The 15,280-nt window shown below is 44.1% G+C and overlaps 2 protein-coding genes across 2 annotated transcripts in view; both read left to right on the top strand.

The window, feature by feature from the left end:
* LOC111835587 (nicotinamide phosphoribosyltransferase-like) overlaps positions 1-9,124 on the top strand; it is an 11,934-nt gene extending 2,810 nt beyond the window's left edge. Inside the window, exons 2-11 of the mRNA XM_023796053.2 lie at positions 1,413-1,569; positions 1,879-1,982; positions 2,358-2,486; positions 3,451-3,609; positions 3,809-3,945; positions 4,516-4,741; positions 5,467-5,586; positions 5,672-5,812; positions 6,061-6,195; positions 7,563-9,124. Of these exons, the coding sequence (XP_023651821.1) occupies positions 1,413-1,569; positions 1,879-1,982; positions 2,358-2,486; positions 3,451-3,609; positions 3,809-3,945; positions 4,516-4,741; positions 5,467-5,586; positions 5,672-5,812; positions 6,061-6,195; positions 7,563-7,676 (1,422 nt within the window). The 3' untranslated portion in view covers positions 7,677-9,124. The remainder of the gene's footprint in view (positions 1-1,412; positions 1,570-1,878; positions 1,983-2,357; positions 2,487-3,450; positions 3,610-3,808; positions 3,946-4,515; positions 4,742-5,466; positions 5,587-5,671; positions 5,813-6,060; positions 6,196-7,562) is intronic.
* Positions 9,125-9,973: 849 nt separating this feature from the next.
* LOC111835588 (synaptophysin-like protein 1) lies at positions 9,974-13,593 on the top strand. The gene is made up of 6 exons (XM_023796055.2): positions 9,974-10,154; positions 10,484-10,568; positions 11,121-11,239; positions 11,654-11,858; positions 12,495-12,686; positions 12,918-13,593. The coding sequence occupies exons 2-6, from the start codon at positions 10,500-10,502 to the stop codon at positions 13,035-13,037; spliced, it is 705 nt and encodes a 234-aa protein (XP_023651823.1). The 5' UTR covers positions 9,974-10,154; positions 10,484-10,499; the 3' UTR covers positions 13,038-13,593.
* Positions 13,594-15,280: the final 1,687 nt, after the last annotated feature.

The following is a 15,280-nucleotide window of genomic DNA, read 5'->3' as shown; positions in this document are numbered from 1 at the left end:
TTTTTGCATTGTTCCCATATTAACTATATTATTTTATTATTAGCCATTGGGCCTATCCGCTACCTTAATGATAACATACGGCTAACGTGTTTGTTGGCTAACTGCTTATAGATTTGACTAATGTTAAGCTAATTAAGGTGTGCGCCGGCCAAGTTAACATTTTTGATAAGTGTTTAATAGTTCAGTGTTGCTGGAACGTGAGTTTTACTGACCTCGAGAGATTTCTCATATAGACCGGGATTGAGGCTTATCGACATCCTTAGCCTTTCCATGCTCGTCTGCAAAATACTTCCTAATGGCACTTTTAATAAAAAATAAAAAAAATTTTTTTTACTAAAGCAGCTTGCAAAGTGCCTTCAACTCCCCCCCCCCCCAATGCTTTGCAGAAGGTATCAGAGAGAGTCAAAATTGGGCCCTCATAGGGGGTCAGAATCCCACATGCTACACCACAGGGGGGGCTGCAGAGTGAAAAAGTGCCACGTTTTATTATGTTCATTGTGGTTCTGCCTTGATTTCAATGACAAAGGATTCCAGAAAAAGTAGAATCAGAAGTATTCATCACACCGTGAACCTGTGCAGTTATGCTTGTCTTAATGTTTTTGGACAAAATAAGCACCGTAAGCACATTACAGTGCGCTCATTAATGTATCCCTGTCTGTGATCTTCTTGCCAGGCATTATAGTAATTGTCTTACTCTGTTTGTAATTGCCTTACCCGGTTTGTAAGTACCTGCTCCTGAATCTCTTGGCCAGCCTATTGGAAAGGATTTTTTTTCTCATACAGGGGAACCTTGATAATGAGAAACTCTTTCACCCTCCCTGTTTTGTTCCTATGTGTCCCTTAACCTAAGCCCCTAAAAACTTGTCACGCTTGAAGCAGGCTTTTATCCCTGGATTCTCATAGCCGGGCCAGAAGAGAGTGTGGGGTTCGGGCCTGTCCACGTCCCTGCCTGACGATGATGCTGAGGCGTCTCGGTTCCCATCCTGGTGCCATGTCTCGGTTCCCATCCTGGTGCCATGTCTTGGTTCCCATCCTGGTGCCATGTCTCGGTTCCCATCCTGGTGCCATGTCTCGGATCCCATCCTGGTGCCATGTCTCGGATCCCATCCTGGTGCCATGTCTCGGTTCCCATTCTGATCAGGGTTTGCTCTCACCAGCCCCTGATCCAGACGGATTTCCAGGTGTCGCTTTCAGAAAACAGTTGGCTGGGATTAAACCCCCAGAACTGCTTCTCCACTCGATGCTCTGTCTCCAGCTTCGTCTGAATGCTGTTTAGTCGCAGTGAGTGGGATGGGGGCCTGGTGCGTTGGTCCTGTCAGAACAGTGCTGTCACATGAACCAGTTGGTAGGAATGTGTCCTGTGAAATGTTGATTTGTTTACTTTAATACTTTTCTTTTTATCTGTTGCATAGGTTACGCATTACAAGCAGTACCCACCCAATACTAGTAAAGTCTACTCATATTTTGAGTGCCGGGAGAAGAAGACAGAACCCAGCAGGGACAGGAAAGTAAAGTATGACAAAACAGTCTTCTATGGTCTACAGTACATCCTGCACAAGTACTTAAAAGGTAGTCACTCCTGTTTCGTAACTTTTTGTGTTTGTCTTAAATTCAGTAGACCTGCTCATGTATTAAAAAGGAATTCCAGGGCACACACTCCACATACACTTCCTTCTAAAATACATCAACCTGAAGGCTTCTTGAATTATTGAGGTATTTGTACCTTGCGTGCCAACAAGGGAAAAATGTGTCTCTTGTGATGAGTTCAGGAAACCGCACTGTTGCTGCTCCCTTTCATCCCTGCCATTTTATCTCTGCCATCCCCCGCTGTCACCCATCCCTGTATCTCCCCCCCTCTACTACCTTGGGGGGTCCCAGGCAAGGTGGTCACTTCAGAAAAGATTCAGGAGGCAAAGAAGGTGTACCTGGAACATTTTCAAGATGATGTGTTCAATGAGAGTGGTTGGAACTATATTCTGCAGGTAAATGGGTTAAACAAATATCTGTAGTTACAAGATTTTGTAGAGCTGCAGTAATTTTTGTTGAAGTTTGCATAATACAGAAATGATGGTCAGCTCTGCTAGTTAATGGATGTACTCATTTTTCTTGGAAGTATATTTTCAGTATTTTTCTGTCATGAAATATTTTGTCATGTTTTTCACACGTCCAAAAGTGATGCTTATATGAAATACACAGTACTCAATTATTAAAAATGTTTTTATGTCATATTAGCACGTCAAATCCTGTATTTATTTTGAGCTGTAGTTAAAGTGGATATTTATGTTCTTTGCCTGTTTGTTAGGACCTAGGTCTGTGCACTTCATTGTAGAGTCATACGTGCTATTTGTGGCTTTCAGGAGTATGATGGTCACCTCCCCATCGAAGTCAAAGCTGTCCCAGAAGGCAGCGTGATCCCACGTGGAAATGTGCTCTTTACCGTTGAGAGCACTGACCCCAAGTGCTATTGGCTCACCAACTGGGTGGAGGTCAGTGAAATGGCACTCAATTGGTTGAGAAATGGATCCCTGTGTGGTTCATCCTACATTCTGCCAGATATAAATCTTCCCCATTCAGAAAAACTCTGTGTCCAATCATTTATTCATAAATGACAGCCCCCCTTATTTTCATCTTTTCTTGATTTGTTTTTATTTACTTGGCCAGTGGTGGCTGCTGTTTATTTAATTGAAATGGCTGTTTGCATGTTTCATGATGGTTGTTGTTCACTCAAAGGTAGGTTAATGGTGTACATGTTTAACCTTGGTGTCACTGTGCAGAAAAGAGAATGATTTCTGAATATGACTTTTTATGATCAGAAAAAAATACTCCCCAGATGAGTATTGAATCTAACCAGCCCTTAGAATGTGAGCGTTGACCTTGGTCTGCTCATCATAATCATACCATGCCGTCATGCCTGATGTTCACTTATATACTTTTTCTCCTAAATGGTTTTCTTCTTTGAAGTATTTCTCCCAACCCTTCCATCTGCTTGAATGTAGATCTCAAATGTCCTTATCCACAACAAATCAGGAGAACCTTAAAGCAGGAGGTAGAGCATCAGCTATATCATCACCTCCAAAGGGCCTGCAGGCAATGCTGCCTTAGCATAATCTAAGGGCCCGGAATGAAGCGCTATCCGTCTGGGAGGCCTAAATTGTCCATCAGTAGGGTACAGAGTGTAACACTCCCAAAGTAGTATTGCCCTTCCCCACCAGACAGTATCCACTGAGAATTTCTGTTCTGGCTTCATAGTCAGAGAAGTCAAGTCAAAGGTGGACTATGCTTGACGCTCAAGGAATACTATCCTAGGTCCTATAGACACCCTTTGGCCTTTGACTTATTGGATGGTGCCCTTGTAACAACCTTGTTCACACACATGGTCCATGAATGAAAGATCTGGTGCTGACCCAGTAGCCTTGTCAAATGAACAGTCTCTCATCTCCTCTTCCACAGACGATTCTAGTTCAGATCTGGTATCCCATTACTGTAGCCACCAACTCCAGGGAACAGAAGAAGATCCTGGCCAAGTATCTGAAGGAGACTTCTGGGAGCCTTGATGGTCTCGAGTACAAGCTCCATGACTTTGGTTATCGGGGAGTCTCTTCACAGGAGGTAATCTGAGTGTAGCCGGGGCTTTAAAACCCCATGAATCAGGCCCAGTTCAATAGCATTGAACCTGTTTCAACCATTTTCTAATATTTCACTTCTGACCCATTTCCGCGACTGTTTCAGTCTACTGTAAAACCAGCAAGTTTTTCAATGGTCTGGTTGTCAGCATTTTTTTGTTTTGTTTTGCTTGTATCTGTTTCAGACAGCTGGCATTGGAGCCTCTGCACATTTGGTGAACTTCAAAGGCACAGACACCGTGGCTGGTATCGGGGTCATTAAGAAATGCTACGGCACCAAGGACCCTGTGCCCGGATTCTCTGTGCCGGCAGCAGAGCACAGGTAGAGCTCCTGCAGATATCAGGCTGCCGCCCCTCACTGCTTAGCACATGCCTTCAGTCTTTTTTTTTATTTTATTTATTTTAAACTGAAAAGCATTTTTCTAGATATAGTGCATGCTCCCACATGTCTCTTCACAGTCAGTAACCCATATCTTTTGGGAAAATGCTTTTTTCCATTATTTTTTTCAGAATTGCATATTTATTGCTTCATGTTTTGACTGTACTGCCCTCTGCTGGCTGCTATGTCTCATGGTGGTAAAGGGTAATTGGTAACACATGATTTCATGTACATCTTCATCACATTCTCACAATGAAGAAAGACAGAATCAATGGAACAACAAGGGCAGAGATTGTCCTAACTGAACTTAAGTGCTATAAATGGTGCTCTTCTCATATAGGTCGCTAATGTTTGTTTTTCTATAACGTCCGTGCCTGGTGGTAAAAACAGCAAAACATGCACTCTTTCTGTACCTGTTATTTGATGAGAAGTTCCTTTTTTGTTTGTGTGACTCAGGGGTCTGGCATGCTTTCCACTGACTCACAATGTTCCTAATTCTGCTCTTTCCCACAGCACCATTACCGCCTGGGGGAAGGACCATGAGAAAGACGCCTTTAAGCACATCGTGACACAGTTCCCCTCCGTCCCGGTGTCTGTTGTCAGTGATAGCTATGATATTTACAATGCCTGCGAGAAAATTTGGGGTGAAGACCTGAGGGACCTCATCGAGTCTCGGAGTGCTAAGGCGCCTCTGTTGGTGCGACCAGACTCTGGAAACCCTCTGGACACCGTACTGAAGGTAGGCTAGGGCATCATCACATCATGAAAGAACCCTGATCTTTGTGGCATGTACTGGTCAGTCAGCATAGATGCTCAGTCAAATCACGTCAAATCAATCCTTCAAAACCACTTGTGGGCAAATTCACAACAGCAGAGACAAAGTAGTGCAAATAAAAGAAAACAGGAAGTGCAAACAGGAAGTACAGGTGCTCCTCGACTTACAATGGGGTTGATTTGGTTAAACGTAGGAAGAAAGACACCATACGATACATTGCTAAACCCAGTTTATGCTTGCAATCGCTACAGAGATTGGAAGCTTGGCTGGTGGACGCTGCCATACTTCAGTATAAAGTATCATACAACATATCGCTAGCCTGGGAACAGATCAAAATTCAAAGACAAAACCCAAAGACTACTGAATGTGCATCACTATCGCAACCATCTTAAAGTCGAAATATCGTAAGTCGAACTATCATAAAGCGAGGAGCACCTGTATACAAAAAATGGTAGTGTAGAGCATTGTAATGACAGTGTGCAGATTAGTATCAATAAATAAACGAACAGCCATATGAATGCAAGTCTGAATGCACAATTGAGTACATTCAGTAGAGAGTACAATACGATGATTTTTTAAAATATGATTGAACAATGTTCATTTGTTGTTGAATAAGAAGACCGATGCCTTATATTATCAGAATTTTTATTCCGTATAACTGTGTAAGAATTAATGTCCTCTTCTGTCAGGTCTTGGATATATTAGGCAAGAAGTTTCTTCCTGTTGAGAACAGCTTGGGTTTCAAGGTTTTGCCCCCCTACATCCGAGTGATCCAGGGCGACGGTGTAGATATCAACACATTGCAGGAGGTGGGTACAGTCGTCCTGTTTTCTGGGGCCAGCGCTTTGCTAGAGGATGCTCTGTCTGACCTTGTGCCTGTGCTTGGGGGGGCAGATTGTTGAGGGAATGAAGACGAACCGGTGGAGCATTGAGAACATCTCCTTTGGGTCTGGTGGTGCCTTGCTGCAGAAACTGACTCGAGACCTCCTGAACTGCTCCTTTAAGTGCAGCTACGTCGTCACCAATGGTCTTGGGGTGAGTCCTTGCCAGGGTCTTCTCTACTTCTAAAAACTGCTACAATGGATCAGACCACACCTTCTCAGTCATAGTTACCAGTCTTCCACTGCATCAAGTGACATCAGCATTCTTGTGGGATGGTCGTGCTTTCGGCCCAGATTTCCGAGGTTCCACTACGTTCTCCTCTACTACTGCCACATCAGGTTCCCTATTGTTTCACACACAGCACCCGATTAGTTTGGGAATATGCCTCCTTTTCCCTACAGGTAAATGTGTTCAAGGACCCTGTAGCGGACCCCAACAAGCGCTCCAAGAAGGGACGGCTGTCCTTGCACAAGTCGCAGAGTGGGGAGTACCTCACCCTGGAGGAGGGCCGAGGGGAGCTGGAGGAGTATGGAGTGGTGAGCATTTCCAAATGGCCTCTTATGTGCTTGTGAAGCTTTAGGGGTTAGTGGGCTGCAGAGAAGTTCTACACCTCCTCGGCTTTGAGTTTGAATCTGACTGTAGCTGAAGTTTTATATATTCTCCTGTTTTTCTCCTCTTTCCCATAGTCCATACATTACACATTTATGTATTTGGGGTAAGGGGCTTTGCTCAAGGGCCCAATGATGACTGTCAGCCATGAGGTTTGAACCGCTGACCTTTCCATCAGAAAGCCAGAGTCATGACCTGCAGAGCCACACACTCCGCAATACATGGTTTTGGAAGATGGATGTTTAGAACCTGTGTTTTACGTCCCCTTGCTTCTTTTTTTCCCCACATGTTGCACTTCATCTTTCATATATTTGTTTCACATTTTCATCCCAGTTCAGCTTCTAGCTGAAACTGGCACTGGATTCCTTGCTCTGGCTGTGAGTGTTTGGCACAGATGTCATTCTCTGATTCCTCGGTGGCCGGCCACTCTTTCCTTTGGTGTGGCGAGTTTGTAAACGGGAAACTCAAGATCTGTCACTACTAGCACCTTTCCAGATGGCTCTGATACCCTCTTTGAATTATTTGCCAAACCTCCTACAAGAAGACTTGTCCCTTAATGTTTTCAGTCAAAAGATGGATACATTATTTTTATTTATCTAATGTATTACTTTTATCGGCCATTTATTAGACCAGTGGTATCCATGGTATTTTTTCAGTGCCTTGGAAATACACTGGATTTTTCTTTGTCTTCTGTGTCATGAGAGGTCCAGTAAAAAGTCTGGTTTGAGAAGCCCCAATGTATGTCAGGCTGCTGAAGTGGGTGCAGCATGTTGCGTTCCTGCCGCTCTGACTCCGCTTACACCCGCTGTCCGGCAGGGACGCAGTCAAGGCTATGCTGCAGTGCCGTTCGGGTTTGTGGAAAACTATTTTGGAAAAACCATGGTCATTTTGGGGACCTAAACCTTTGAGCCAATGAGTTGTGATATTTAAGGACATTGATAGATGTTCTGATTTACTTTTTTAGTTTATATTTTTAACACAAAAATTTTGCAGAACTTAGAGCAGAAATGTCAAATGAAACCAGCAAATTATTTGTGTGCATGTCTGTGTGTGCGAGATTAGCACTTGCTTATAAAATTGGCTGATATTTCTGCATCTCCATGCAGTTAAATATTGCACAACAAAACAAAATCTCATGATGGAAAAACAGATGTTTTGTATTTTAGATGTCTACATTTTAATCTACTACTCATCTGCCCTTCATGCTGTTTGTGAATTGCTATTAGAGGTATGTTCATTGCACTTCAATGGTCAAATCTCATGCTGGTTTCTTCGGTGTGTCTGTGCCCATCAGGACCTGCTGCACACAGTATTTCACAATGGGAAGATCGTGAAGACCTACACGTTTGATGAGGTCAGAGAGAACGCCAAGCTCAAGGACTGCGAGGTACAACAGCTGCTGAACTGACCGAGCTACAGCCTGCCCAGGCAGCACTGCATGTGCTCTCTGTGCTAGGGGGGTCCTGGGTCCTGTTTGAGGCCACCACCACTGTTTAAGACCACCACCCGCCGCCCTGCACCTCTGGCGTGGAGAGAAAGCCAAACACCTGCCTGAGCTCAGAGAGAGAGAGAGAGAGAGAGAGAGAGAGTGCGCTCACAGAGAGCTTGTAGGAACAAACCCCACAGAATGCGTCTGTATGCCGTCTACAGAACTGTATGCTACAAATTACGGAACTTTAAGCTTTGTTGTATATTTAATGGTGGGACGATAAAGTTAAGAGACTAATACAGTTTGAGGACTTATTACTGTACATAAACTATTGAGTAGACCACTATTCTGAAGTAAACATGCACATTAATGAAAGTGTCTGAACTTTAATCAGCTATAGAACCTTAAGGTAAATGTTAAATGTTGATGAATGTGGATGTGTTTTGCAAACTGTTAATTACCTGTTGTTTGGGATTATATTCCTTTATGCAATTTATGTTTTTAAATGGGAAAGGCACTTTTGTTTTTTTCCCTGTTCACCTTTTATTCAGAGAACTGGATCTTTTCTCGCATCACAAATGCCAAATGAAGGTGATCTATTGCCTGTTCTGTAGACTGAGTCCTGTAGCAGTCAGACTTTGTTCTGAAGTTAAGAAATCCACAATGTCCATGGAAACGGAGTAATTGTTTTTTTGTCAAATTTAAAATGTTTATTGCATTACTGTCATCTGGAAATGAAACACTGACAGTTTGTCAGGGGTCATTAAGAAATGCAATGAGATATGGATCAAACGATTTTACTAGAACCTGACTTTACAATTTTGATACTTTCAAATTTAATTTTAATTTGATTTTTTTGACAGGATAATGTTGTTGAAAAGTTATCACACTGAATATTTCTATTTAGGGAAATGTGGCCAAACTGCCTTCTCTGAATTTTTTTGTGTGTTTATGTGTCTGCAGATGTGTGTATTTTTGTATGTATGTATAGCTTAAGTAAAAGTTCTGCCTGGTTGGGAAGATGTATCTTTTTCTGTCTGAAGCCCATTTTTATAAAAATCACTATATCATTGGTTTTAGCTCATTTGTGTACAATATTTGAATGCTGAAGGTGATATGTATGTGTGTGTAGAAGTCTGTTATTTTTCTATTTTTTCCTTTCATCACCTTTGGAAATTTTGGATAATGTTATTGTGGAGATATTGACATAATACTGAAATGACCACCCTGTCTGTTTGCCGAAATATTTTCCTCATTGTAAAGTAAAAAGAGGACTGCATTTCCTTTTCTATCTACTGAAAAAATAGAAGAAAAAAATCGACGAAAGCACTAGCATTTAATTTGATGGCACCTGTATCTATTTTCAAGAGGGATCCGTGTGCTTGAAACGTGTGGGTGAAATTTGAAATAAAGCAATAACGAATAGAGCAGTCGCTGATTTGTGTTTTTTTTAGTCTTAGCCGATTTTAGGGGCACATGAGGTGTGACTGCATGCATGTACTGATGCTCTATCTGAATAACAGACCCACCTGTTGGTATACGGGCAAACGCACGTACTTATGCTCTGTCCGAATAACAGACCCACCTGTTGGTATACGGGCACACGCACGTACTTATGCTCTGTCCGAATAACAGACCCACCTGTTGGTATACGGGCACACGCACGTACTTATGCTCTGTCCGAATAACAGACCCACCTGTTGGTATACGGGCACACGCACGTACTTATGCTCTGTCCGAATAACAGACCCACCTGTTGGTATACGGGGACACACACGTACTTATGCTCTGTCCGAATAACAGACCCACCTGTTGGTATATGGGCACACGCACGTACTTATGCTCTGTCCGAATAACAGACCCACCTGTTGGTATATGGGCACACGCACGTACTTATGCTCTGTCCGAATAACAGACCCACCTGTTGGTATATGGGCACACGCACGTACTTATGCTCTGTCCGAATAACAGACCCACCTGTTGGTATATGGGCACACGCACGTACTTATGCTCTGTCCGAATAACAGACCCACCTGTTGGTATATGGGCACACGCACGTACTTATGCTCTGTCCGAATAACAGACCCACCTGTTGGTATATGGGATTCATGTCAAAACTACACATATAATCGTCTTTTAAAAATAGCAGCAGTCGTAAGGAGTTAATTTCTCCTGAATTCGGCCCTTTTAACTCCATATGATTTTTTTAAATTAGAATCTTCCTTTTGAGTAATATCCATATAGTGATTTAGTACTAAAAACCAATTCTCCAGTACTCGTTACAGCTGAACCTGGAAGCTCTGCCTAGCTGCACTCACGCCTAGTCGGCCCCTCGACGGCACGTACCTCGTCGTTTGGTTTTCGGTGGTTATAGATCGGACGGCTCGTTGTTAGTAAACAAGAAATACTAGCTGGTGTAGATGCACGATGCGGCGAACAGACTGACATCGCCGACGGGTGAGCCTGGGGAGCAGTGGGAGGAGGAAACGCCGGGTTACTGGCAGAAACGCAGCTGATCCGCAGTCCTCGCGCTCCGTCCGCGAGCATCAGCACGAGGACTAGCTGGGAGCTTTTTTTCCCGCGAAAGCAACAAAAAATTCGAACATTTGTAATAGTTCCTGTAAATGGCGGGGGTCTTCGGTGGGAAATACATCTATACAGAGATTTATACATCCGAAGAGCTGGTTTGCTGATAATAAAAGGACTGAGCGTTTTACGCCCAACTTGTGACATCTGAAAATCCAGAGTGCCTACTTTTTTCTTTTTAATTTCCGTTCATATTTCAGACTCTTTTAGCGGACGATGTCAGGATTGCGATTAAACCTGCAGGCCATTAAGGAGCCGTTGGGGTTCATCAAAGCCCTGGAGTGGGTAAGGTGCCACGGAAGCCGGGGGTCGGTCTCCGGACAGGGGCGCGCCTCGGTTGCTTACTCTTTAAAAAGTACCGCAACATTTAAACACCTATAATCTCGGTAGTTAAAAGTCTAATCACTAACCGGGGGACTTTTGTTTAGGTATCACAATCCAACAATAGTGCTGCTGGAAGCTGATTAGCTGTCTAACAAACTGTCTCCTTTTATATACGCGTTGACTTTAGCCATAGCTCTTTATCATTCACTAATGTGTTTCCCGCAAGGATTCGCTTCGCCAAACTAGCAAACTTTAAGCGGCTAAATCAGCGCCCGCTGACGCATGCGAGTCCCATAACCGAAATATTAATGTTAACAAAGCGATTTATATGTCCGGAAAGAAGCACAGCATTTAAAAAGGTTTAGACGTTTAGCCATGGGAAAAAAATATTTCCATTGTAATTCCAATAATGCCTTTAAGATACATGTCGTAAATCATGTTACAATAAAGAAGACATTCTTCCCTCTACCAAATCAGTCCTTAAATCCTTTTTTCTGAAATTCCCCTTTTCAGCTGACTGCAATTTTCGCATTTGCAAGCTGTGGCGGATATAGTGGTACAAGCATAGTAACCCTTTTTTGCAAAGATGGCAAGAATGAAACGCTGAAATTCGCCTTCAGTTACCCCTTCAGGTGAGTCAGTTCACATTGCAGTTTGACTAACCTGCTTGGGGTCTCTGCTGACCACCGGCATGCAGGCTCACTGCTTTGCAGGGCAATAGCACATCTGTTCTTCTAAGCAGGGATGAAATAGTGTAGATGAGTAAGGTGTCCTGAAGGACACAACCTAGACATCCCAGTTAAATTTACTAGAAGTAATATGGGATATGTACTGTTTAATTTATTTCTTTGCCTGGGATTCCTCCAAGAATTCTACAGTTTTGAGTAATAAATCATTAATAAGCCATTAAAATGTCCTGCTTAAGGGTACAACAGAAGAGTCCAATCTGGGACTTTAGCAGGACAACCGATAGATTATGGCTCGATGCGCCTAACTGACATGGCCAGGGGGTACTGGTCAGACCTGGAAATCTCTCACCCCTTTAGGTTGAGCCACACGCTGCTCGTGAAGAACAACACGTCACTATGCAACGTCACCGTACCTGAAACTCACCTGGTGGGAAGCTCTGTGTCTTCGTCCCAGTTCTTCGTGACCGTCGCTGTCCTCAACTTTTTTTACTGCATGGCGGCGCTGGTGCTCTACCTGGGGTACATGCACGTCTACAGGAACTCCAACTTCGTGCCCAAGATGGTCAGTGCACATGCCTGTCTTGCTAAGAGCTTCAGAAAGCATACTGCACGTGTGTGTGTGTGTGTATGTGTGCACGCATACATGTTCTCTTTGTTTTTGGGTTTCTTCCTGGTGTCGAAAATGTGCTTAGGCAATCTGGCATCCCTAAATTGCCCGTAGTGAAAGTGTATTTGTCCTGTGATGGACTGGCATCCCATCCAGGGTGTCCCTCACCTTGTGTCCTGTGATGGACTGGCATCCCATCCAGTGTGTTTCTGTGCTTCCCTGAATTCAGCCACACGGCAGCCCTGTACGCTTGGGGAGTAGCCGTATTGCGAGTAGCTGTTTTCACCGAGTGGATTATTTTAATTAAGTGTACGTAATGCATTTTGAGAAATCTTTAAATGTTGCAGAATGTGTGCAGATCTGAAACGCTTAGCATGCATTCACTTTGTTTACTTGAGCTGGAGAGGAAAGTTTTAATGCACAGTTTTGTCCATGTTAATATGGCATTTTCACAGCCAGCTAATGGGAATCAGAAGTGGGAAAACTGTAAATCCTGAGAGATTATTCAGAGACACTTTCTGGGCAAACCGAAGCATGGAGGATGCATGTCACGGATCTGCTGTTGAGTTTCCACTCCACCTGTGCCCCCAGGATTTCCTGATGACCACGATCTTTGCCGTCTTCTGGCTCACATGCACTTCGGCGTGGGCCAAGGGGCTGCAGAACCTTAAGTATGCCACGGGCACTGTCGGCATAGTGGCCACGCTGGCTGTGTGTCGGGAGGAAGGCGTGGCCTGTGAAGTTACGGAGCTTGCCAGCATGCGCAGCCTCAATGTGTCTGTGGTGAGCTTGCTTGTCCGTCTCTTACCTCACAGGGGATGTCGGACGCCCTGCTTCTCCTCGGGCTGGGAAAGTAATACATGAGGCTCGCACACGGCTTCACATTCAGTATTTTTGCACTTCATGTTACATCCCAATGACTGTTTGCTGGCTTGTTGTAAGTATTCATTTTTGCCAGCTGGGTTGATTGTTGCCATCAGGCTTGTAGTCGGCTCACCTTTGATTTCTCCGCAGATCTTCGGCTTCCTTGGCCTGATCTTATGGGTCAGTAATGCATGGTTTGTCTACAAGGAGACCCGCTGGCATACCATGAGGTACACCGCCCATCCGGGGCAAGCCCCCAGGTCCATCTAACCGCTGCCCCAGAACCTGCTCCATGGCCTCCTGAATGTGGAAGGTCCTGGCCTTGTGTTGCTGGATTGCTGGTTGTTCCTCCTGGGAGCGTCTCTGAACAAAGAGGCCTATCATTCTACTTGCCCGTTCTGTGACGGCTAACCGACGTAATATGTTCTTTTGTATTGCTGTTTCTCTCTCATATTCAACATTGTTGTTACTCAGTTCCCCGTTATTCCTTTTATTCCGTTTTGTAAATCTGGTTTAATGTTTGTTTGGGAGCTCTGTAAACACTCAGTTATGTTTTTGAGACTGAGCCCCTCTCTGTAACACTGCAGGAGTATGTTCTGACCTGAAGCAAGAGAAAAGTAACACAATTAATTTGTTATGGATTAGAAGTTAATCTGTTTAGTGAATGAAACACGGAGACTGCAACACTGTTTCTGGTTTGGTCTTGAGCAGTATGAATCCTTGTGGCTTCTGTATATGTTAAGGCTTAATATGTTACACATTTTGGCATTGTTCCCCGAAAACCAGCGTTCCTGAGTTCCTTTTGATTAAAGTCCTTTGAATTGTACTTTGCGTTCTAACATTGATTAAGTGATTTGGTGCATGCAGTATGAGCGCACGGCTGTAGATACGGAAAAGGACAATTGATGCTAAAAAACTCCCAGCCCTACAAGCTGGTAAACGACAGCCACTGTGCGCTCATTGTCATGTTATATGTATTTTCTAAATGCCTCTGCTCATGGGCAGCACACTTCCAAATAAGCAAGTCTTTTTTTCCCAAACTGGACAAACTAGAAACTTCAGCCAGTTGTGTCATCCTTGGTGCTACCAGTGGAGGATGGTGTGGAATTGCCCCCTGCAGCTTGTTTTTACTCCATGTATAGACAAGCACAATCAGTGGAGACCCCCCCCCCCTACCAGTGACTGTAGCAGAGTGTGCATCCTGACAGGTTCCTCTCTTTACCGTGTGTATTTTAGTATGTCTATAGCACAGACCGAACGTTGGTTGCAACCATTCTACCACAATTTATGTACAGAGAAATATATTGCTTACTGTCCTTTTAAATATTTGTTGATTAAACTATGAATGTGATCTTGTATAAAAGCAGTTAAACATGGCCTGAGACCATTTTTTCATATTATAACATATGCTTGACTAAAGTAAAAATCCTCCCAGCCCCCAACCCCTAATGGTTCTCCCCAACAACACCAAATAAGGCCAATTCGGCCTCTAGGCCTGGAATGTATGTAAATCCCATTGGTATAAAGCTGCTTCTGTTTTCCCCTTTATCTTGTGACTTTACTCCGCCAGCGTTCAGAGAACAAGCCTGACATTATCCCCCCGCTGTGAAAACAGCCCTGCGTGGCAGCCTCTTGCTGATGGGAGGTGCCGTGGCCAATCTGTTACAGCGACACCTTGCTGCAGATACGAGCATCACCTTGTCGACGGAGGCATGCCTGGGGAGGGCCCTATGACCCCCCCATTCTGTGGTGCACCTCTGCCTTTCACACTTTCGAACCATGTAGTACTTCAAGCCAAGGATCTGTTATTGCTGCTTTGTCCTTCAAGCCAGGAACCGCCTTGGTCCGGTTAATGAATAAGCGTACCGGGCCGAGGTAGAACTGGGTCAGGAATGTCCTGCTGCAGCAGAAAAGCCACGGACATTTCTAACCACACGAGGCTATGCCTTCCGCTGTGCGTTTCTGTGTTCTGAAGCAGAAAGGGCCGTTAATGATTCTTCCAGTGTGCTTCACAAGGAACGGAGGCAGATGAAAGGAAATCTTAGCCACAACCGACAGACATGTCTGAAGAATTAATCAAGCTTGGTGTTATGCCTCAGGTATGCAAACAAATTCCTCTGCGTTATGTGTCGATGCATTAAACAAGAGAAGGTAACAAAGGAGTTGTTTATTCCACTCTCAAGTGTACAACTATCTGGTTGAGTGGGACCAAACCTGAAAAGCTAGTCCTTTTTGATTGGTCACATATGCCTTATCTGCATTATGACTGGATAGAAGGACACAGGTGGGGTGCTAAGTCAAGATTGGCTCCTGTAGACAATCATGTGATGTGATGAGGCACACAACTTTGAGGTGAATGGAATTTGTTTTCCTAATTCAGAAGTGTCAGCTAAGCATTAAAATTATTCTGCTGCAGTAATTGCTTAAGGTGGTGGAGCTGAGCACAACGTCCCTTTTTCAGCAGTTCCTGAAGCTAGATGGCTGGGCTGGCGGGGTCTAGACGTTGCTCTGAG

Source organism: Paramormyrops kingsleyae, chromosome 1, assembly GCF_048594095.1.
Source record: "Paramormyrops kingsleyae isolate MSU_618 chromosome 1, PKINGS_0.4, whole genome shotgun sequence".
NCBI classification, from domain to species: domain Eukaryota; kingdom Metazoa; phylum Chordata; class Actinopteri; order Osteoglossiformes; family Mormyridae; genus Paramormyrops; species Paramormyrops kingsleyae.
The sequence above is the reverse complement of the archived record's forward strand: the minus strand, read 5'-3'. Positions and strand labels throughout refer to the sequence as shown.

Coding starts and splice junctions, on each gene's coding strand:
- LOC111835588 (XM_023796055.2), top strand. CDS start 10,500: ATGTCAGGATTGCGATTAAACCTGCAGGCCATTAAGGAGCCGTTGGGG. Junction 10,569..11,120: donor TCATCAAAGCCCTGGAGTGG/GTAAGGTGCCAC, acceptor TCCCCTTTTCAG/CTGACTGCAATTTTCGCATT. Junction 11,859..12,494: donor CCAACTTCGTGCCCAAGATG/GTCAGTGCACAT, acceptor CTGTGCCCCCAG/GATTTCCTGATGACCACGAT.